At 39.9% G+C, this 22,231-nt stretch overlaps 1 protein-coding gene across 3 annotated transcripts in view; it reads right to left on the reverse strand.

Moving 5' to 3' along the window:
• Positions 1-1,853: 1,853 nt before the first annotated feature.
• tbc1d5 (TBC1 domain family, member 5) overlaps positions 1,854-22,231 on the reverse strand; it is a 482,783-nt gene continuing 462,405 nt past the window's right edge. For all 3 annotated transcript variants that reach the window (XM_072253653.1, XM_072253652.1, XM_072253654.1), the window contains one exon: positions 1,854-3,606. In XM_072253653.1, coding sequence (XP_072109754.1) covers positions 3,280-3,606 — 327 coding nt within the window. In that variant the 3' untranslated portion in view covers positions 1,854-3,279. The remainder of the gene's footprint in view (positions 3,607-22,231) is intronic.

The raw sequence follows: 22,231 nt of genomic DNA on the forward strand, positions 1-22,231 counted from the left end.
ACTAAATGCTTACTTAGTGAAATTTTCCTGTTGGATTAGGAGGCTGATCATTCAAGTGCCATGTCAGGACATGAACCTACCAGCATTACACTTCAGTCCAGTCTTGAAGATGTTCCTTACTGTAAGGGGTGCTGATATTCAGGTAATAATATTGTATTATTGATTTATTTACCATCTGAAGTCATATTGGCTCTGAGTTTCTCTTCAGATGTCATCTGGGTCCACTATTATCCTTCAGCTTTTTCTGGCCTGGAATGTTTGTGACTCTAGAGGCATCAAACTGTTTGATTCTCAGCTTCTCTATTCTAAAATGACTTAGCACAACTTTAGTTCAAAGGGGATATTAGACTTTGGCTTTCATGTTCAAAACATTGACATTTTTTGTTTTTAACACCATTCTCTGTAAATTCTAGAGACTATTGTGCATGAACATTGTAGAAGCTCAGCAGTTAATGAAATATTCAAACCATCCCTTCTGGTAACAACAATCATTCCGTGGCCAAAGTCAGTTAATCACATCTCTTCCCCATTCTGATGTTTGCTCTAAAAACTGAACCTTTTGACCACGTACATCTGCACCCTTTTACCGTATGTAGTTGTTGCCACATGATTGGCTGATTAGATATTTGCAGTAAAGAGCAGGTGTACAGGTGTATCTCAGAATGTGGCCATTGAGTGTATGTCATTGTTCTGACAAAAATATTTTGATTTCTGCTGTTACAATTACATTCTGATCACATCACTGTTCAAACACATTTTCACTTGGGATAAATCAATTGCTTTATTGTGCAGATATAAACGATGCTGGGGCAGAAGATGCCATTTGCTGCAGACTGCAATATTTTAGCTAGAAAGGTTGCTCTGTAGAAGTCCGTAATGTCACCATGCTTGAACTCGATTGTTGTTATGAAAGATGCTTGAGCAGTCAGAAATGAGTTGTGAATGGATTGGTCTTCTGTTGTCAACAGTATTCCTTTTAAATAGGAGATAAGTAACAACGCATTGCAGGTTACCTAATGGACTGGTTCAGTTGCAGTTTGTGTTGTAGTTCCATTTTCTGTCGGTAATGAGTATTGTGTGAAGAATGGTGTCATTAGATGTGACTCTGAAACTCAAAGAGCATTAAGTATGCTAATGTGAATAGACCAAAAGGTACCCAATAACATTTTTCATTGGGTACACTCTGCAATAATGAGCATTTCCCTGTGAAATTTATTTGTTTGGTTAAACTAACCTTTCTTCACAAAAAAAAATGGCTTCTGGTCAATAGTGTTTCAAGGCCAATTGTTTTTATAACCTTGTGTGCTAGTTGGTGCATCAATATAATGGTCATATTTGTGCTGTTGGGATATCCCAAAGATGTAATAATGTGGTCTGTTGAATAGGGCTCAAAGCAGTGTGTACTGTATAACATGCAGTATAATAAGGGACTACTTTTATGTTTTTAGTAACACGTTGTTGAATGCGCTATTAGGCGCGTATTGATCTGTACGTGTGTGCCGAGTTCAGTTTCTGCCAGTAAAGAACCATGAAACTTAGCTCCCGTCTCCAGCGTTTTTACTGATAGCATTGTTGTGTAATCAGGCTACATACACAATACAGTGGATTGATGTGATCATAGATGTAAGAATAATCAATTTCCTGAAATGTTGCAGAATTTCAATGATATTAATTCATAGCCTATTCAGGCATATTATGGCAGGTGAGTAAATAAAATTGGTGAATTCATAATAGATTGCATTAAGTATTTTCTTCTTGTACAGTGTCTTATGTTTGCTTTACGTACTTGAATATCACAGCTGGTTTCCAAGGCATCTATTGGCTTTTAAAGCAGTCTATTGAAATGAGTCACATTGTATGGTTTACTGGTCATTTTATTCAGTATTTTGAGCTTGTAATTTTTCAGTTCATTAAGCAAATTCTGCACCAATATAATCCTCATCATGTTCCTGGACAAAATTATCTTCTCCATCTAATTCCTGTATAAATTATAGGATGTGTAAAAGACTTAATCTTTAATACAATACAGTCCTGTAAGTCTATTCTGTAAAATAAACCTTATATACTGAAAATTTTGCTTAACTGCATTACTTTCTATAGAGTAAGTCAAGACTTCAACAAGCACATAATTTGGATATGGCATTTGGTATACATTCTAATTATTGTTTTGGTGGCTCACTGTAGATTGTGGTCTGTATTAAAAGGTTAAATGGGATTTTTCATAAAAACACAAGTCATTGTTAGTACAATGCTTTCCAGTGATTTTTCCAGTTACACACTATGCATTCTTTATATACATCTAAAATTGAACATCGCAGCAATAACCAATGGAAGCGAAATCTTTGTTACAACAACCATTTGGTAGAATGTAGCAGGTTCTCATAGTAGTATAAAATATGCAGCAGCTACTTTTTAGAATTTACGAAGCTCCCAGTAACGAGTTTTGCAAATGCCACCAAGACTAGAGTACATAATGAAGTGGTATTTGAAGAAACAATACATGGCTAAATTATAAAATTGGAAGCACATTGTTAACATATTTCTATGACTTTCATGATGTAATCGAACAACAATTAGCATAAAGACTACAAAGCTTCAGACTATGAATCGAATTGACAGACTAATAAAACAGCATTAGTCATCGCAAGTACAATAATTATCAGGCAGATAGGAGGTATTCATTTCCATTACCGAGGTTAGGATCCAAGGACTAACATGTCCAGTGCTTTCAACAGTTAGAGGATTAGACACTTGTACTTCCCCGGCATTTCAAAATGCTATCACAAAGTTGTGGGATAACATCTTTGTTCCTATTTTTGTTGTTAAATTACTAATATAACTTCATTTTCTGATATCAGTAAATTATATTATAAATTCCTTTAGTCTTGTATCTGCCTGGGTGAGATGGGGAATGCAGTGTAGCGAAGCAAGCATGATATCCAAGACAGGTTTCTGCATTTATTTGTATAATCATGATCACCATAAGGAACTCCCACTTACAAGGCTTACCAAGTAGTTTGAACTGCTTGGGGGAGAAGACCAAAGATATTTGTTGTGTGGTGTCAAAGGGTAAGGAATTACTTTTGATGGCTATGGCCCGTCATTAACTACATTCAAATATTCTTTGTTCAACAGTGACGTATGCATATATAAACCTTACATGACTTCCAAACACAGGGAGGAGAGTTTCACTTGTTAGTCAGTCCTTATGGAATTTTATTAGTGTGCAGATAAAATTATTTTATATCAATATGGAGAGCACCACTGACTCGAAACTTTTCAGATGTCCAGGGGACTGACAATTGTGAAATCAGAATCTTTGCTGTTGCTGCTGTCATCATCAGGACTGGATTCCAGGTTGCTGGATGGAAGGCGTAGAATTCCACCTGTCAGAGGATCAGAAAAAACTGAAGGCTGCTGTGTTTGTTTTTCAGTTGCATGAGTTGCATTAGAAGCTTTTAAGGTTTGATGTTTCTCTGGTGTGCCTCCTGTTGCTTCTAATTGCTTGGATGAATGCTCATGTATCAAGTCATCATCTTCATTGGTGACCAAGATGTAGTCATCTGAATTTCTACCATCTGAATTCAGGGAAGTCAGTGATGTGACCTAAAATAAATAAGGGACTAATTAAAATCCTGTAGGTTGCCAGATCCATTTACTAAGTCTCAGATGTGATATATTCCCAATTTTCCATCATGCTAAATCTCTACATTTAAACATCATATTCATGGTTAAGGTACAAAACTGATCAACAGATTTATTTACATAAATTGCATTTCAAATGATAGCTTTTTGTTTAAATACATTCAATAATTACTTCTAATGACCTAATTAGATGTAAATTTACTCTGAATTCTGTCTTGATTTGAAACCATCGAAATGTTTATCTACTTTCATTTATAATTTTGGATATTTACTGAACATTTCATGTCTAAACAAACTTTCTATTAAAACATAAGTCTTCCATTTTTTTGTCATTCTTTTAGCTATCTATTTGACAAATGATTAATCTTCCTCTTTTACTTTTGCCAGCATAATTTTGCCTTTATAAGCCTTTGCTGCTTAGTTTCACCTTACAATGAAAAATTAATTCCTGTTGTTATCATTGGAATCTCCTCTAATTTTCCCCTTAAAACCCTTCTTAAAAGTGGGTACATGCAATCAGACACCACTCCAACTACAGCCTAACCACTGTGTTACCAAGAATGGAAAAAAAAAGGAAAAGCTGACTATGTACAAATTCAATAAATAAAATTCTATGTATCTTATGTCTACAATATTTCTTATTTTTCATTATCAGATTATTTCCTCTTACATTAACCAAAGCAAATATCATTCATCAGCAAGAGTTCAAATAAAAAAAGTAGGGAGTAGAATATTACTTTAAAAGTGGAAATTAGAAGACTTAATATTTGGCCAGAGGCAGTATCAATTGAGCATCTTGTGAATATTATGGCACAGCATTAAAAGATTGTACACCAACTATCACATTCACTCTCTTGTGAGCCATTCTACCAGACCTAGTAAGATGTACCTGGTTGTTTTTTTTTGTTGAACATGTTAAGAATACTGGCAGATTGCCTTTCATGCTATGCATTGTAAAGTTTTTCTTGTGGCTGTTGCAAAATCTGTACTCCTGTTGAATTTCAATCAATTAGTTGGAGGATTTCATTTAATAAAAAAATAGGAATTTAACAGTAACTTATAAGACTTAATGGCTTAAAACTACCTTCCAGATGCCTGTGCTTCTGAAATAACCTGCTGGTGCTGGATTACATCAGTTGTTGTGTGTGTTCCCATTGCGGTACCTGCCACTGCTCAGGTGGATTCCCCCGATACACAGTGGGCTACACAGATTTCTGTTGATTTTGTCAGCAAAATCTGTCCATTGAACCCGTACCATCTTTAAATTGCTGCAGGTACATTAATGGTAGGGAAATTATTGACGAAGGTTCTTGGGCCAGGATTTACATGCATTTTGGAAAAAGCATGGATTAATTAGGCATGCCTTTATGCAGGGGGCATCCTGTCTCAAAAATGTAATTGAGTTTTTGAGGAAATTCCAACAGTGATTGACGAGGGCAGAGGATGTTGGCTAAATACACCTTAATGAACCATTTGATGGGTACCATCATACTGAGCTGGTCCAGAAGATGTGAACAGCACACACAAAATGCTGGAGGAACTCAGCAGGCCAGGCAACATCTATGGAAAAAGTACAGTCGACGTTTCGGGCTGAGACCCTTTGGCAGGACTGGAGAAAAAAAAAAATGAGTGTGTTGCTTGGATTTCCAGCATCTGTAGATTCTCTCGTTTGCGAGAAGATGCGATGTTTGTCCAATTTATTCTTATAGCTAATACTTTCCAGTCCAAGATGTCAAAGTCACATGCTATCTACAGTGAGCTGCTAGATAGGATTCAAAATTGGCTTGGTCATAGACAACAACGTAATAGTAGAAGGGTAGTTTTCTAACTTGAAGTCAACAACCAGTGGTTGGAAGTTTAGTTGGTCTGATTAGTCAGTCTGCAAACAAAGGAAGTTTGTCAAAAGGTTCAGCAGGATATAGATCAATTGGACAGATGAGCAAAGAAAGGACAGATGGAGTTTAATCTAGTCAAATGTGAGGTGTTACATTTTGGTAGGTCAAATTGCAAGAGGAAAGTATACAGTAAATAGTAGGACCCACAGAAGTAATGATGCTTTGGTGCAAGCTCTCTGAAAGGGGCAACACAAGACGATAGGGTGGTTGGGGTGTTCGGTATAAAAACTGGCATGTCATGTTGCAGTTCTGTAAAATTTTGGTTAAGTTACATTTGGAGTATTGTGTACAGCTCTGGTCACGATGGTATAGGAAGGATGGATGTTTTGGTGAGGATGCTGCTTGGTTTGGAAAGTAATAGCTATAAAGAGAGCTTGGACAAACTTGGATTGTTTTGTCTGCAGTGTTAGGAGTTGAAGGGTGAACTGAGAAAAATATATAAAAATGAGAGATATAGTTAGGGTAGATAGCCTTTCTCCCCAAGGGTGGAAATGTCAAATACTAGAGCATAGATTTAAGATGAGAGTGGGAAAGTTTAAAGGAGATTTGCAAGACAAGTTTTTCTTTATGAGACTGATAGGTGCTTGCACTGCACTGCCACTAGAGGAGGTAGAAGCAGATATGAGAGTGACATTTAGATTGGTAACAAGCAGGAAATAGGGATATGGACCAAGTGCAGGCAGATGGGGTAATAGTCAGCACAGACATAGTGAGCCGAAGGCCCTGTTCCTGTGCTGTCCTGTTCTTTGTTTCTATTCCTCAGTGAAGCAGACACACTGATAGCAATGGGAAGAAACAGATTCTGAGAGAATGGTAACAGACCTTTGTATTTGATCTGTAAGTTTAAGATCACACTGGAAAAACTGGACTGGTGTGGCCTAGCATAGATGAGCTTGTGGTTGAGCTTGAGATTCGGAATTTGCTAAGGACTAGATCTGTGATCCAGAACTATAAAAGAGATTCAGGTATGACTGTTGGAAGGCTATTTTGAGAGTGAAAAAGCAATTCTGAGTTAAGAGACTGAATCAGGTGCATGTTATCTCTGGCAGGGTTTGCAGGCCGTTACTTCCTAGAAGGCAAAGTTTAACATCATGAATGGCTGTGAGGCTTCACTCCCAGAGGAGTTAAACACCTTTTAGGTGAGCTTTGAAAGCAGGAGTTAAACCACACCTGAGCAAGTCCTGCAGCAGCCAGTGATTCTGTGATCTCTGTCTCGGAGGCCGACGTCAGAACATCTTTCAAGAGGGTGAACCCTCGTGAGGTGTCAGGCCCTGATGGTGTAACCGGTCAGGCACTGAAAACCTGTGCCAACTGGTGGGTGTGTTTAATCCGTCACTGTTGCAGTTGGAGGTTCCCCCCGGCTTCAATCATACAAGAGCCCAAAAAGAGATGGGTGAGCTGCCTCAATGACTATGCCCATTTGCACTCACATCTACTGTAATGAAACACTTTGAGAGGCTGGTCATGGCCAGAATCAACTCCTGCCTAAGCAAGGACCTGGCCCCGCTGCAATTTGCCTACCAGCTCAATAGGACAACAGTGGATGCAATCTCTCTGGCTTTCACTTGGTTTTGGATCAACTGGACAACAGCAGTACCTATGCCAGGCTGCCCTTTATTGTTCAACACCATCATACCCTTTAGTACTAAACAACAAACTCCAAAACCTGGACCTCTGTACCTCTTTCTGCAATGGATCCTTCACTTCCTCACTGAGAGACCAAAGGGAGTGCAGATTGGAAATAACATCTCCTCCCCGCTGGCAGTCAACTATGGTGCACCTCAAGGATGTGCGCTTAGCCCACTGCTCTACTCCCTCTTAGCCCAAACTGTGTGGTTGGGCACAGCTCAAATGCCATCTATAAATTTGCCAATGACACAACTATTGTTGATAGAATTTCAGATGGTGATGAGGAGGCGTACAGGAGTGAGACAGATCAATTGGTTGAGTTATGTTGAAACAACAACTTTATACTCAATGTTGGTAAGAGCAAGGAATTGATTGTAGACTTCAGGACAGGCAAGTCTAAGAACCCCACACCAATTCTCTTCGAGAGATCAGCAGTGGAAAGGGTAAGCAGTTTCAAGTTTCTTGGTGTCAACATCTCTTGACTGTCTATCCTTGGCCCAACACATTGATGCAATTACCAAGGCACAATAGCAGATACATTGCATTAGGAGTTTGAGGAGACTTGGGATGTCACCATAAACTCTCATAAATTTCTACAGATGTACTGTGGAGAGCATTCTAACTGGTTACATCACTCTTTGGTATGCAGCAGCCACAACACAGGATTGAAAAAAGCTGCAGAATTATGCAAACCCAGCCAGTTCCATCATGGGTGCTATTCTCCCAAGCATCAAGAACATCTTCAAAAGGTGATGCCTCAAAAAGATAGTATCTGTCATTAAGAACCCCATCACCCAGAACATGCCCTCTTCTCATTGCTACCATCAAGGAGGCGGTACAGGAGCCTGAAGACACACATTCAACATTTCAGGAACAGCTTCTTCCCCATTGCCATCAGATTTCTGAATGGACAATGAACCCAGGTACACTACCTCACAATTTGTTTTCTCTCTTTTTGCACTACTTATTTAATTTAAATAAGGATGAGGTTAGGAGTACCTGCAGGCATATGACAAGATATGGTTAACATCTTATCCAAAGGAAGCAATCTCAATAGTGCCATATTCCTTTGTTTTCTTTAACCCAGGTGATGGGGCTGTCTGTGAGTCACTGTGGGGCAGGGGATGACAGAATTATTCAGGGATTAACACATGAGGGTTTGAGAGGCAGAATGACCTGCATTAAAATACTTCTGTTGGCACACTTGGGGCAGTTTTCAGAGGGTAGGGCTGTATCGTGGGCTGCTGGGTGGTGTAACTTGTTGGTCTGGAAGGGCCTGTTCTGTGCTGTATCTCCAAATAAATCAATTCTTATGTTCAGTGTAGGAGGTAGCACATCAGACTGGGTTGTCCACAGTCACTCCTAAAATTGGATGAAAATGAGGGAGGTTTAGTGGAGCTGCCTACTTCCCATACTGACCTACCCTACCCTGATGGGATATTCCACCTCCAGAAGCAAGGACATGATGCTGAGGCTTGGAATTGTAACATCAGACCACACTTGGGACATTGTGAGCAGGTCTTTTGGGCCCCTTATCTAACAAAGAATGTGCTGGTATTGGAGACAGTCAAGAGGGCATACAGAAAAATAATCCCAGGAATGAAAGTGTTAAGGTATGAGGAGTGTTTGGTGAATCTAAGCCTGTACTTGCTGGAATTTAGTAAAATAAGGTTGCAGTCAAATCCCCACTTTTAAAAATATTGAAAGGCCTGATAGAGTGGACTTGGAGAGGATGTTTCCTATAGCGGGAGAGTCTAGGACCAGAGGGCAGCACAGCTTCAGAAGAGAGGGAGATCCGTTTAGAACAGTTCTGTCCAGTTCTGGTCGCCTCACTATAGGAAGGATGTGGAAGCATTGGAAAGGGTACAGAGGAGATTTACCAGGATGTTGCCTGGTTTAGAGAGTATGCATTATGATCAGAGATTAAGGGAGCAAGGGCTTTACTCTCTGGAGAGAAGAAGGATGAGAGGAGACATGATAGAGCTATACAAGATATTAAAAGGAATAGATAGAGTGGACAGCCAGCACCTCTTCCCCAGGGCACCACTGCTCAATGCAAGAGGACATGGCTTTAAGGTAAGGGGTGGAAAGTTCAAGGGGGATATTAGAGGAAGGTTTTTTACTCAGAGTGGTTGGTGCCTGGAATGCATTACCTGAGTCAGTGGTGGAGGCAGATGCACTAGTGAAATTCAAGAGACTACTAGGCAGGTATATGGAGGAATTTAAGGTGGGGGGGGGGTTATATGGGAGGCAGGATTTAAGGGTCGGCACAACATCGTGGGCCGAAGGGCCTGTACTGTTCTATGTTCTATGAACAGAGATGAGGAGAAGATAGGCAGAACTCAGCATGGTTTCCTTAAAGGAAAATCCTGCCTGACAAACCTATTGCAATTTTTTGAGGAAATTACAAATAAGCTAGATAAGGGAGATGCAGTGGATGTTGTATATTTGGATTTTCAGAAGGCCTTTGACAAGGTGCCACACATGGGGCTGCTTAACAAAATAAGAGCCCATGGAATTACGGGAAAGTTACATACGTGGATAGAGCATTGGCTGATTGGCAGGAAACAGAGTGGGAATAAGGGGATCCTATTCTGGTTGGCTGCCGGTTACCAGTGGTGTTCCACAGGAGTCTGTGTTGGGGCCACTTCTTTTTATGTTGTACATCAACGATTTGGATTATGGAATAGATGGCTTTGTGGCTAAGTTTGCTGATGATACAAAGATAGGTGGAGGGGCCGGTGGTACTGAGGAAACGGAGAGTCTGCAGAGAGACTTGGATAGATTGGGAGAATGGGCAGAGAAGTGGCAAATGAAATACAATGTTGGAAAGTGTATGGTTATGCACTTTGGCAGAAGAAATAAAAGGGCAGACTATTATTTAGGTGGGGAGAGAATTCAAAGTTCTGAGATGCAACGGGACTTGGGAGTCCTCGTGCAGGATACCCTTAAGGTTAACCTCCAGGTTGAGTCGGTGGTAAAGAAGGCAAATGCAATGTTGGCATTGATTTCTAGAGGAATGGAGTATAGGAGCAGGAATGTGATGTTGATGCTCTATAAAGTACTGGTAAGACCTCACTTGGAGTACTGTGTGCAGTTTTGGGCTCCCTATTTAAGAAGGGATGTGCTGACGTTGGAGAGGGTTCAGAGAAGATTCACTAGAATGATTCCGGGAATGAGAGGGTTAACATATGAGGAACGTTTGACCGCTCTTGGACTGTACTCCTTGGAGTTTAGAAGAATGAGGGGAGACCTTATAGAAGCATTTCGAATGTTGAAAGGCATGGACAGAGTAGATGTGGCAAAGTTGTTTCCCATGGTGGGGGAGTCTAGTACGAGAGGGCATGACTTAAGGATTGAAGGGCGCCCATTCAGAACAGAGATGTGAAGAAATTTTTTTTAGCCAGAAGGTGGTGAATCTGTGGAATTTGTTGCCACAGGCGGCAGTGGAGGCCAAGTCATTGGGTGTATTTAAGGCAGAGGAGTGGGACTAAATGGGAGAATGGATCAGCTCATGATAAAATGGTGGAGCAGACTTGATGGGCCGAATGGCTGACTTCTGCTCCTTTGTCTTATGGTCTTAATTTTAAAATAAATTTCTTATTGTAATTTAGTATTATGTATTGCTGCCACAAGCAACATATTCCACACTATATGCCAGTGATTCTGACCCTGGTTAATGGAAGGTGAAACCATTTGGCCAGAATCATCATGCAGTATTTTATCCCTATTCAGCTCCACAGTTCTCTTTGACTCGAATGATATCTCTGTTCCATTGACATGGAAAATAATTAATTTGTACCCCTGAGGTACAATTTATAATTTGTTAATTATGTACAGCAGTACAGTAATATGGATTTTAAATGAAAATTAACAGTAATGCATTTTTGCTCAAGGCAGACTTTTACTGTTTTCTGATGGTCATAGATGTACATAACTTATGGATAAGGTTACACACCTGTTGCAAAGTAAGGTTCATGTTCATTACAAGGATAGTTGTTAGTTCTGTATTAGAAATATAGTTTCTAATAAAGTATTAACAACTCTCTTTTTCCTGTTTGGTTGTAAATATGCTGGTGCAGAGTAAAGGGCATTAGTCCAAAGTCACAGATGCATCTCTGAGACAAGGCATTTAATTTATACTTTACCCTATTGTCGCCAAACAATTGATACTAGAGCGTACAATCATCACAGCGATATTTAATTCTGCACTTCGTGCTCCCTGGAGTACAAATCGATAGTAAATATTAAAAATTTAAATTGTAAATCATAAATAGAAAAGGGAAAGTAAGGTAGTGCAAAAAAACCGAGAGGCAGGTCCGGATATTTGGAGGGTACGGCCCAAATCCGGGTCAGGATCCGTTCAGCAGTCTTATCACAGTTGGAAAGAAGCTGTTCCCAAATCTGGCCGTACGAGTCTTCAAGCTCCTGAGCCTTCTCCCGGAGGGAAGAGGGACAAAAAGTGTGTTGGCTGGGTGGGTCATGTCCTTTATTATTTTGGCAGCACTGCTCCGACAGCGTGCGATGTAAAGTGAGTCCAAGGACAGAAGATTGGTTTGTGTGATGTGCTGGGCTGTGTTCATGATCTTCTGGTCTTGGACAGGTCAGCTTCCATACCAGGTTGTGATGCACCCTAGAAGAATGCTTTCTACGGTGCATCTATAAAAATTACTGAGGGTTTTAGGGGACAGGTCAAATCTCTTTAGCTTTCTCAGGAAGTAAAGGCGCTGGTGGACTCTGCTTGGTTGGACCAAGTCATTTGCCATGTCCAATCACTCTGCTGTCTCCCTGTGCCAAGTTTGCAGCATGCCTTGGCTAGTGTGATTTCACAAATTTTACCTTGGCAGAAACACTGATGGAAGAATAAACTAATTTGTCAATACTATTTTGGTATACTCTTCTATTTTTTTGTACAATTAGACACAAATCCATTTTGTATCAAAATGCTGCAAACAAGTATTCATAGGAAAGAAAACCTCAACAAGGGCCCATTTACATCCACAACTCATGCAGGATGTTCACTTTCCAAGATCCAGTTGTATGTAGACAAGAAAATCAGTGAACCTCTATCTCACTCATAGGAAAGAAGTAAGGTTGCCCCAGTTGGCTGATCTGTACGGCATGGCCATCAGTGATGCAGTGTATTGTAACAAGTGGGATGACGACTGGCTTTTATGATTTACTTTAACTTATTTCATTTTTCCATATGGCAATGAGGTGAACCATGACGACCCATTTACCTTCTTGTATCTTCATCTCTTGTAAGCACAGAAACATTGCTCTGATTCTCCTGCCAGTCACCTACCTATCCTTGGGGTTTCAGACTAGTTTCCCTCTAACCTATCCATCTCTCACTTCCCCATCAACTCCCTAACATCCTCAGGAGTCAATTATTCTATCTATTGTAGGAAAATCTGTTTTGTTCATAAGGAACAGCAGAACATTTAAACCAAACAAGCACCACAGGGATCTGCTGCCTCACAGCATCAGCCACCTGTGTTCAGGCCTTCCTCTGGTACTGCCTGAATGGAGTTCACACCTTTTCAATGCAGCATTGTGGCTTTCCTTCAAGCACTCAGATTTTGTCCAATATTCAAGAGGTATGCGGATTGTTCAGTTAGTTGACCACTGTAACTTACTCCTAGTTTGTAAGTGAATGTTAGAAACTAGGGTAGTAATTAGGAAAGTAAGGAGAATAAAAGGGAATTAGTATATGGGTGCTTTATTTTCAGCATGGATACAATGGATAAAGGTAATTTTCTGATAAAGAATCATGATGTGGATGCTGTGGGCTATTGACAGCTTTAGGATCAGCAGAAGATACATTTGGAGGGCTACTGGAACATGCAGTGGTTTCACCCAAGGTCAGAATTACAGCAATAAAGGAAGTATGACAGTTATGCAGTCAAAATGAGTGTAGAGTTAAGAGCACGGAAGGTGATGAAGGGATCTGTAGATCAGAATGGGATACTTCGATATAATGTACGTATTGGTTAATGAAAGTGGTTTCAGTCTTGGAATGTGGTCAGTTATATCAGACCTCACAAAAGCACAACATTTAGAGTCACAACTGTTGTGACTTTTTTCTAAGGTTCCCTGAAATGGTGAGTATGATGAAACTTTGGAACAATGACTAATAGAAATGAGTCAATCATGCTCAGCTTGGTGGTTACGGTTCCAAGTTAGCTGGAGGGAGCTGACATGGGAGCTTGTAGTTAAGGGGAAATGGAAGAGAAATTCAAGAGAGCAAGAGCAGGAAAGAATCAGCATGGACCATGCTGTATGAAGTTGCTAAATCGTTGGTGTAGAAAAGTTCATGAATTCTACTTGTTGGCTTTGCGTTCTTTACTCTTTTTTTTGTTCAGGAAAGGATATGATCATCGTTTGCTCTTTCTAAAAGGCTCCCTTTTGCAGGGGTTATTGTATGACTATTGAAGTATTCGAGAGATGTGAAAAGAAAAATAGGAAAATATTAGAAATGCTCAGCAGATCAGGGAGCATTGTAGAGAAATGGATAAAGTTTCAGGTCAGTGATACTTCGTTTGATGTAGAAAGATTATGAAACAGTCACAATTTAAGTTGGAGAGAGGTAAAGACCAAGCAATGCTGGGTGAGAGACAGCACTGAAAATTTGCTAATGGAATTGATTTGTCTAGATGAGGTGTTAATAGAAGAGAGAGGAAAATAGGTTGGAGCTGTTCTGTATTATACAGAACATGCCTCTGTTGCTGTCACAGTAGTTGTCACCTGGCCTGCCAAACGCTTCCAGGATTTTCTATGCAAACACGAGGAAATCTGCAGATGCTGGAAATTCAAGCAACACACACAAAAAATGCTGGTTAACGCAGCAGGCCAGACAACATCTATAGGAAGAGGTACAGTCGGTCTTGGCCCGAAACGTCCACTGTACCTCTTCCTATAGATGCTGCCTGGCCTGCTGCGTTTACCAGCAATTTTTGTCAGGATTTTCTACTTTTGTTTCAGGGTTTCAGCATCTGCACATATTTTTAATTCTCGAAGGGCAATTGTCCTCTAATTTAAATCAAAATGGATTATTTTTGTATTTTCAATGTTAATTTTGATCCTTCTGTTTATTTACAGTGCCAATAAAATATATTCACCCCCTTGGAAGTTTTCATGTTTTATTGCTTTACAACATTGAATCACAGTGGATTTAATTTGGCTTTTTTGACACTGATCAACAGGAAAAGGTTATTTTATGTCAAAGTGAAAATAGATCTATGCAAAGTGATCTAAATTAATTACAAGTACAAAACATTAAGCAATTGATTGCGTAAGTATACACCTCCCCTCCTTTAATATAACAGAACCAAATCATCACTGGTGCAGCCAATTGGTTATAGAAGTCACATAATTAGTTAAATGGAGATCTATTTTTGGGAATCTGTGTGCAGTCAAGGTGTTTCAATTGATTGTAGTAAAAATACACCTGTATCTGAAAGGTTCAACTGCTGGTGAGTCAGTATCCTGGCAAAAACTACAAAAGGAAGACAAAAGAACACTCCAAGCAACTCTGCGAAAAGGTTATTGAAAAGCACAAGTCAGGAGATGGATCCAAGTAAGTTTCCAAGTCACTGAATATCCCTTGGAGTACAGTTAAGTCAATCATCAAGACATGGAAAGAGTATGGCTCAGTTGTAAATCTGCCTAGCGCAGGCCGTCCTTAAAAACTGAGTGACCGTGCAAGAAAGGGACTAGTGAGGAGGCCTTTAAGAGACTGACGACAACTCTGGAGGAGTTACAAGCTTCAGTGGCTGAGATGGAAGAGACTATGCATATGACAACTGTTGCCTGGGTGCTTCACCAGTTACAGCTTTATGGAGTGGCAAAGAGAAAGACTCTGTTGAAAAAAACTCACATGAGATCTCCGCTAGAGTTTGCCAGAAGGCATGTGGGAGACTCTGAAGTCAACTGGAAAGAAGGTTCTATGGTCTAATGAAACCAAAATTGAGCTGCAAGTGGTGGCTGCATCATACTGTGGGGATGCTTCACTGCAGTAGGCACTGTACGGCTTGTAAAGGTAGAGGGTGAAATAAATGCAGCAAAATACAGGGCAAGTCTGGAGGAAAACCTAATGCAGTCTGCAAGAGAACTGTGACTTAAGAGAAGATTTGTTTTCCAGCTTGACAATGACCCTAAGCATAAAGACAAAGCTACACGGGAATAGCTTGAAAAAACAATAAAGCTAACATCGTGGAGTGGCCAAGTCAAAGTCCAGACCTCAATCCAATTGCGAATTTGTGGCTGGACTTGAAAAGGGCTTTTTCAGTCACAATCCCCATGCAATCTGACAGAGCTTGAGCAATTTTGTAAAGAAGAATGGGGGAAAAAATGCAGTGCCCAGATGTGCAAAGCTGATAGAGACATATCCACACTGATTCAAGGTTGTAATTGCTACCAAAGATGCATCTACTAAATACTGACTTGAAGGGGCTGAATACTTCTGCAATCAATTATTTTGTTTTATATTTGTAATTAATTTAATCACTTTGTAGAGATCTATTTTCACTTTGACAAGAGAGTGTCTTTTTTTGTTGATCAGTGTTAAAAAAAAGCCAAATTAAGTCCACTGTGATTCAATTTTGTAAACCAATAAACCGTGAAAACTTGCAAGGGAGTGAATACTTTTTATAGGCACGTGGGTCGCTTTCTGAATATTTTATTACAATAATATAACATTTAAAATAATTATATCAATAATTTTAAAACTATTGTTTAAAGATTAAAAAAAAGATTCCCCAGTGTTACAGTTTTGATCAGAGAGTTCAAATGTCTAAACAGCCTTTCAGTATATCTACAAAGGCATTATGATAACTATCTGCGTATCAGAGATAGCTACCTACATCTGGAAGGTGAATGACGCAATTATGTCTACTCCCACATTGCTTTCATTTTCTGTTTCTTCATTGAATCTGCTCTGTAGCTGATACTTTCCACATCAGTGCATTGAAAATTTCTTCCTCTTTTCCCCATTGTGGCTTTGCCCCTCCCATTAGTGACAGGGCTCTCAACATTGTCTCCTCTAAACCCCCTTTTCTCACAGTACAAATATGGCTGTGGCTCCCCTTGTTCTCACCTTTGCCTCCACCTCACCAGCCTCCATGTTAAGTGAATTATTCTCCATAATTTTAATTATCAGATACAGGTGTCCCCCACTTTTCGAACGTTCGCTTTACGAAACCTCACTGTTACAAAAGACCTACATTAGTTCCCTGTTTTCGCTAACAGAAGGTGTTTTCACTGTTACGAAAAAAGGCAGTGTGCGGAAAAAAAATCAGCGTGCGCCCCGAGCAGCCGCTCTCCCCCGGATTCGGAATGGCATTCTCGCCGGCATTGCTTAAACGTGCCTGTGAGCAGCCGTTTGCAAGATGAGTTCTAAGGTATTGGAAAAGCCTAAAAGAGCTCGTAAGGGTGTTACACTTAGCGTAAAACTAGACATAATTAAGCGTTTCGATCGTGGTGAACGAAGTAAGGACGAAATGAGTTTGGCTTGTGGAGGTTGACGAAGATGATGTTGAAGAGGTTTTGGCATCTCATGACCAAGAACTGATAAATGAAGAGCTGATGCAATTGGAAGAGGAAAGGATAACGATCGAAACCGAATGCAGTAGCGAATGGACGGAAAGTGAGATTGAGGTGGGCAGTCATAGGAGAAGATGAGCTGTCTGCCCTGATGGAAACAGACGACGATGAGACGACTCCCCAGTGTCCCACCACCCCAACCCCCAAGCCGCAGACAGATACTGATTCGCGGAGAATGCAGCGGTAGCCGGGAGGCACACAGCACATCTTTAAGAAAAAAGCTGAAATAAACAAGCTAATAAATTACGTGCCGGGCGGCACCTAATTAATTAGCATGTTCATTTCAGCATTTTTCTTAAAGATGTGTTGGATGCGTCCCAGCTACCCCTGCATGCTTCGCGGATCGGTATCGGGTCGCTGCCCGGAGGGTGGGGTCCACTGCACCACCCCAACCTCTGATGACTCAGCCTAACACACCATCATCAATGTGCTCGGCGCTGTCTTCCCAATTCCCGTAAGTGATACTACACTGTACATACGTTATTTCTACTTTATATTGGCTGTGTATTTTTACGTGTTATTTGGTATGATTTGGCAGCTTCATAGCTTAAAGAGAGTGTTTCTGCCAACAGTGCTTGCGTGAGATTTTCTGCCGAGAGCGCTTGCGTGAGATTTTCGCTACGGTGGACACTGCAGGCAATGATTGTGGAAAAGTATTTCTACTTTATATAGACTGTGTATTTATCATATCATTCCTGCTTTTACTATATGTTACTGTTATGTTAGGCTTTATGTGTTATTTGGCATGATTTGGTAGGTTATTTTTGGGTCTGCGAACGCTCACAAAATTTTCCCATATAAATAAATGGTAACTGATTCTTCGCTTTACGACATTCCCACTTACGAACCGTTTCATAGGAACGCTCTACCTTTGGATGGCGGGGGAAACCTGTATGTTTTCCCCTCCCTTCCCATTTCTGCATTCAAAAGAGATCATTTCCATACTAAATTCCTGGTCCACATCTGTATCTCTTTCAACTACTCCCTATCTCATGGCACTTCCCTGTACAACCACAGAAGATAAAATATGTCCTTTTACCTCTTACCTTTCCACCAGCAGGGACTCAAATGCCTCTTCCATCTGAAAAAGCCATTCACTTGCACCCTAACTTAGCTTACTGCATTTGTACACATGATCCCATCTTCTCTGTACTGGAGAAACTAAACATAGGTTGTGTGACCATGTTCTCTGTTCCAGTTCTACTCTGACCTCTGTATTTGGCCTCCTCTGTTTCTCCGTTTATGTCCAGAGTAAGATCAAGTTCTGCATTGGCACATTTCATACTTCTGGACCTATTATAATAACCCCTTTTTTTATTTCTACAAATGCGGCTGTAAGTAAACACTTAACCTTTGCAGGGTTCTCCTGGTCAGTTGCTGCAAGTCTTCTAGTCTTCTCAATGATACATCTCTCCTGCCTCCTATGATTAATCCAGATTGCTTTGCTGAGCAGTAAGTAATCCTATGCATCATCATCTTCATTACTAAAATATTAAGGTAAACTGAAGTGTCACATTATTACAATTTACCAACACATTGTACTTTTTCCTTTTTTTTGATTTCTGTTCTTACATAGAAATGTTTTCAGCATTCACATCAAGTTTCTGGAACATATACCCATGAAAATTAAGGGCTTGCTGTACCTTTCAATTTGAATTTTGTTCAAACTGCTGACTTTTAAAGTAATTATTACCTTGATAGTTTTGGTCATAGACTTTCCATATGTTCTCTTTATCTTCCATCTGTAAATTTAAACATGCTCATCTTCTCACCTATTCAGTCCTTAATCCAAAATATCAGTTGAGTCCCCAGCCCCCCTTAGATATTTTGTTTGGCCTGATGAGCACTTCCAGCATTCTGCTTGTTTTTGGATTTCTACTATCTAGTATTTTGCTCCAACTTTAACTGCCATTCTATGCTTCCTACTCCAATCTTCTATCTATTGTGCAATTGCTCCTTTTGTTCAATGTGATTTCACGCATATTATGTAACACATCAAGTGCTATTTTGCAAGTCTGTATATATCACTATCAATAGCACTTCTCTCATAAATTGTACTTCACCAAAACACTTAACAAACTGATTTGCTCTTAACATGTTGGCTTTATCTAATAAGTCTACACTTGTCCAAATAACTACTAATTTTCCCACGAAGATGTTAAATGGTCTGGTCTGTTTCTGATTGGTTTATCCCTGTACCCCTTTTTCTCAACAAGGGTATAAGCTCTGTGATTTTCTTTCTCATCATTGACTGGTGGAGCACCAGAGGAGGTCAATCACTTCATGTCCATGCTGGCTGGCTAGTTCTGCAAACCAGCCATTTCCTCTGTTGCCTTACAAGTACTTCTTTACTGCATATCCCCTCTTGCAGACCATAGCATGACCTACATTCCAAATTCTAACGAAAGGAATGGCACAGTAGTGCTTTACAGTACTAGCGACCCGGGTCAATTCCCACCGCTGTCCGCAAGGAGTTTGTACGTTCTCCCCAGGACCGCGTAGGTTTCCTCCAGGTACTCCTGTTTCTTCCCACAGTCCAAAGATGGTAGGTTTGTAGGTTAATTGGTCAATGTAAATTGTCCCATGATTAGTCTAGAGTTAAATTGTGGGTTGCTGGGCAGCGTGACTAAAAGGGCCTATTCCACACTGCGTCTCTATAAAAAATTAATAAATGATAAATTTTCACACCTATCTTTTCATCAACAAATTTGGTTCTGATTCTCTACCTCTCTTCAATTATGTTATTAACATGGATTTTAAATAAGATCCCAGCATTGGTCTGTGTAGCATCCTCCTAGTTACAGTTTTGTAGCCTGAAAGTGATCTATTTATCTTGATTCTTTATTTTCTGTTAGTTAGCCATTCTCTATTTATGCTAATATATTGCCACAACTGCCCCGAGGAAACAGCCTCAGGACATGGAAACACATGTCCACACTGACTGTGCTGCTCAGCAAATCCCATCTGCTTGCGTTTGACCCATGGCCCCCTAAATCTCGCCTATACACGTGCTTATCTAGATGTCTTTTAAATGCTACTTATGTGCCTGTCTGAACCACTATTTCCCGCAGCTCATTTCAAATTGTGAGAAGCTGCTGCCCCCAATGTCCTTTTTAAATTTTTTCATCTCTGATCCTACACCTATTCCCTCTTGTTTTATAACAGCTCCCTGGGATAAAGACTGTGCTTTCATCCTCTATTGCCCTACTGGGTCACCCCTCAGTCTCCTCTGTACCAGGTAATAAAGTCCTAACTCCCCTTGTAACTCAGGCCCCAAGACCAAACAACATCCTGGTAAATTTTATTTGCTCTCTTTCTAGTTTAGTAACATCTTTCCTATTACAGGGTGACCAAAACTATACACAGTAGGCCAAATGGGGCCTCCCCAGTGATTTGCATAATTGCAACATAACTTCCGAATCCTATGGTCAATACCCTGACTGATGAAAGCCGGCAGGCTAAATGCCTTCTTCACCACCCTGTCTATCTGTGATACTACTTGCACTACTAAGTTCCTCCGCTTCATAACACTCCCTAGGGCCCTCAGGTGATTGCACTGTATGAATCCTATCTTGGTTTGATTTTCAAAACTGTAGCACCTCATATTTATCAGGATTGAAAACTGTTTGCCAATCCTCCGTCCACATACACAGTTGATCAAGATGTCCCTATAAATTTTCATAACCTACGCTATCTACAAAACTATCTACTTTAGTATTATCCACAAACTTAAAAAGCGTGCATTGTACATTTACATCCAAATCACTTACATAAAGTACAAACAACAAAGGTCCTACATCACCTTCTCTTGCTACCACTGAGCCAATTATGAATCCAATTTGCTATCTCCTCATGAATCCCATTCAATGTAACCTTTCAAACTAGACTGCCACAGGGACCTTGCTAAATGCTTTGCTGAGGTCCAAATCAATAAAATCTACTGCCCTATTGTCATTTACCCTCTTGATTACCTCCGCAAAGAACTTATTTTTCAGACATAACGTCCCATGCACAAAGCTATGCTGGCTGTCCTACACCAGACTTTGTCTCTCCAAATGTTGGTACAGTAGATCCTGTCCCACACAATCAACTCCAGTGACTTACCAACCACTAATGTCAGACTCACTAGCCTGTAATTTCTTGGCTTGTTTTTGCTATTCCTTTTAAAAAATGGTATGGGGCAGTGACCCGTATTCAACTCCTGTCACTGCGTGTAAGGAGTTTGTATGTTCTCCTCGTGACCACATGGGTTTCCTCCAGGTGCTCAAGTTTCCTCCCACATTCCAAAGATGTACCAGCTGGTAGGTTAATTGGTCATTGTAAATTGCCCCATGATTAGGCTAGGTTTAAATCAGGGGAATTATTGGGTGGTACAGCTCGAAGGGCTTACTCTGCACTGTATGTCAGTAAATAAATAGCTACCTTTCAGCCCTCCAGTACCTTAAGTGTGGTCAGAGCAAAAATCTCTGCAAGGACAACCACAATTACTTTTCTAGCTTCCTTCAAAGTTTGAGAATGCACCAGGTTGGGCCCTGGGGACTTATCCACTTTAATGCCTCCAATACCTCCTCCCTTCTAATTTGTATGTGATCCAAGACAACACCACTCTTTTACCCCATTTCCTTAGCTTCCACTGTTTTCTCCACAGTAAAACCTAATGAGAAAAATCCATGAAAAATTGTACCCATTTCCTTTGGTTCACTTATTTTTGTCTTTTGCATATTGGTTGTTAGTCTGTCCTTTTGGGTGGAGTCTTCCATTGATTGTATTATGTTTCTTTGGTTTATTGAGTATGCCCACAAGAAAATGAATCTTAGGGTTGTATATGGTGACATATATGCACTTTGATAATAAACTTACTCTGAACAAGACCATCCTGATCCTTAAGTGGACCTATTCTCTCCCTATCCATCCTTTTACTCTTAAGTTTTCTTTCATCTGACACTATTGACACTTTTTCAGAATAGAAATGTACCACATCAACAATTCCACATGTATCTCAAATAATTGGAATTAACTCATCAAACACAATTTTCCTTTCATTAAACCATATTGACTGTGTGTGTATTATGAATTTCTAATAAATTTATGAAATTCCTGCTTATTTATCCTTTCAAAAGACTTAGAAAAGTGATCAAGAATGTTTTGGGCTCTTCAATGAAAGTACTTAAGAGTAAGAAGTGTTTTCATTCATTTCATTACCATATAAAGTAAAAATCAGAAAGAGTAAGGGAAAGAATAGTTGTACAATATGTCTGCAATATATTAGAAACTCAGCAAAGCAATGATTGTTAAGGATTTCACAAAAGTCTTGATCATGAATATGAATTTAGTCATTCATCTTCAATAATTCAAAGTAGTAATGATTTCTTAGTCATAGATTGAATCATATATTTATACGACAGCTGGTAAGATCTGACTTTGCAAATCCTGCAAGGTACCATTTAAAAATGTTCATT

The sequence above is a fragment of the Mobula birostris genome, chromosome 3 (assembly GCF_030028105.1).
Source record: "Mobula birostris isolate sMobBir1 chromosome 3, sMobBir1.hap1, whole genome shotgun sequence".
Lineage (NCBI taxonomy): Eukaryota > Metazoa > Chordata > Chondrichthyes > Myliobatiformes > Myliobatidae > Mobula > Mobula birostris.